Genomic DNA, 1,537 nt, shown 5'->3' with positions numbered 1-1,537 from the left:
CCATACTTGGAGCTGAGGATTGGTTCACAGATGGATGCTGCCACAGAGATGAAGAAGGATTGAAAGCGGGCTATGCAGTAGTCTGTAGAGTAGGAACTGAGTTTCAGGTGAAAGAAGCAGGAAAAATTGAGGGACAACAGTCGGCCCAGAGAGCTGAAGTGATAGCCCTAACTTGAGCCCTGAGGTTGGCTAAAAACATGAGAGTGAACATCTACACTGACTCAGCATATGCGTTTGGAGCAGCTCATGTGGAACTGGCTCAGTGGAAGAGAGCCGGGTTCAGGACGGCCACTAATGCACCCATCTGTCACAAAAAGGAAATGGAGGAACTGGAAAAGGCCCTGGAGGACCCAGACGAGGTAAGTATTATAAAATGCAAAGGCCACTCATAAGCAGACAGTATGGTGGCAAGAGGAAATCAGAAAGCTGACGAAGCCGCAAAGGAAGCAGCGGGCTACAAAGGACAGAGACAACTGGTGCAGGTAACCCCAGAAGAGGAGGTTAGCACTAACAGCATGGAAGAAGTTAGACAGGCTCAGGAGGAGACATCCCCAGAGGAAAAGGGGGTGTGGGAAAACAAAGGAGCCTGGCAAGATGGCGGTTTGTGGAGGGGGCCAGATGGGCGTCCCGCTTTAACGGCCAAAATGGCGGGACAAAAGGTGAATGAGGCTCACGGGCTTGGTCACGTGGGAGTGAAACAGATGGAGAGAAATTTGTGCCGATGGTGGCATCCTGATTTGAGAAGGATGATACTGGAAAAGGCCAGAACGTGCCTAATTTGTGGGGCACACAACCCAAAGCCAGCAGTAAAACCTGAAGCTGGTAAGTTTCTCATGCCAGGAAGGCCAGGAGAAGAGGTCGTGATTGATTATACCGACATGATTGATACAGGCCCAGGTGGGGTGAGGTATTTGTTGGTGTGTGTGGATGTTCTGACTGGATGGCCCGAAGCATGGGCGACCAAATGTGAAGATGCGAAAAGTGTGATTAAGTGCTTAACCAATCATTACATTCCAAGGCATGGGTTTCCCAAGAGAATTAGATCAGACAATGGTACTCACTTCAAGAATAAAGATTTGCAAGAGGTAGAGAGGATGTTGGGAGTGCAACATAAGTTAGGGACGGGCTATCATCCTCAATCTCAAGGAAAGGTAGAGAGGATGAACCTAAATTTGAAAAACAAGTTGGCTAAAATTTGTGCGCAGACAGGGCTAAATTGGGTCGCAGCCCTGCCCATTGCTTTGATGACCATAAGATGTTTATGATGATGTTAACTTTGTATTTCAGGTGCAGTTATAACTATTTTATACATATTGCATTTTGTGCTTTTAAAGGAGTTGTGGCTCAAATTTGTCTCTGGAGGGTCACGAGCCTTTGGCTAGCGCTATGATTAGCCAATCTACTGTGAGGATAATATGAGTTCATGAAGGATTGCACACGCTTACAGACACAGAGTTAAGAAACACACATGACAGTATTGATTCCAGGCAAAAGGCCCTAAATTCATTTAGCTTTTAACTGAACTTAAAGAAGGACC

General features: G+C 46.7%; 1 protein-coding gene across 1 annotated transcript; it reads left to right on the top strand.

Annotated features, from left to right (window-relative positions):
• Positions 1-371: 371 nt before the first annotated feature.
• On the top strand, positions 372-1,302 carry LOC113016199 (uncharacterized). Its single transcript, XM_026158843.1, has 2 exons — positions 372-1,085; positions 1,152-1,302. Exons 1-2 carry the CDS (start codon positions 402-404, stop codon positions 1,263-1,265), a joined length of 798 nt encoding a protein of 265 aa, XP_026014628.1. The 5' UTR covers positions 372-401; the 3' UTR covers positions 1,266-1,302.
• The last annotated feature ends 235 nt before the right edge of the window (positions 1,303-1,537 follow it).

The sequence above is a fragment of the Astatotilapia calliptera genome, chromosome 3, assembly GCF_900246225.1.
Source record: "Astatotilapia calliptera chromosome 3, fAstCal1.2, whole genome shotgun sequence".
Classification (NCBI taxonomy): domain Eukaryota; kingdom Metazoa; phylum Chordata; class Actinopteri; order Cichliformes; family Cichlidae; genus Astatotilapia; species Astatotilapia calliptera.
The sequence above is the reverse complement of the archived record's forward strand: the minus strand, read 5'-3'. Positions and strand labels throughout refer to the sequence as shown.

What these genes read in the sequence shown, in the direction of transcription:
- LOC113016199 (XM_026158843.1), top strand. Translation starts at nt 402, where the DNA reads ATGGTGGCAAGAGGAAATCAGAAAGCTGACGAAGCCGCAAAGGAAGCA. An exon ending in AGAATAAAGATTTGCAAGAG is followed by an intron (nt 1,086 to 1,151) that starts GTAGAGAGGATG and finishes TCTCAAGGAAAG; the next exon opens with GTAGAGAGGATGAACCTAAA.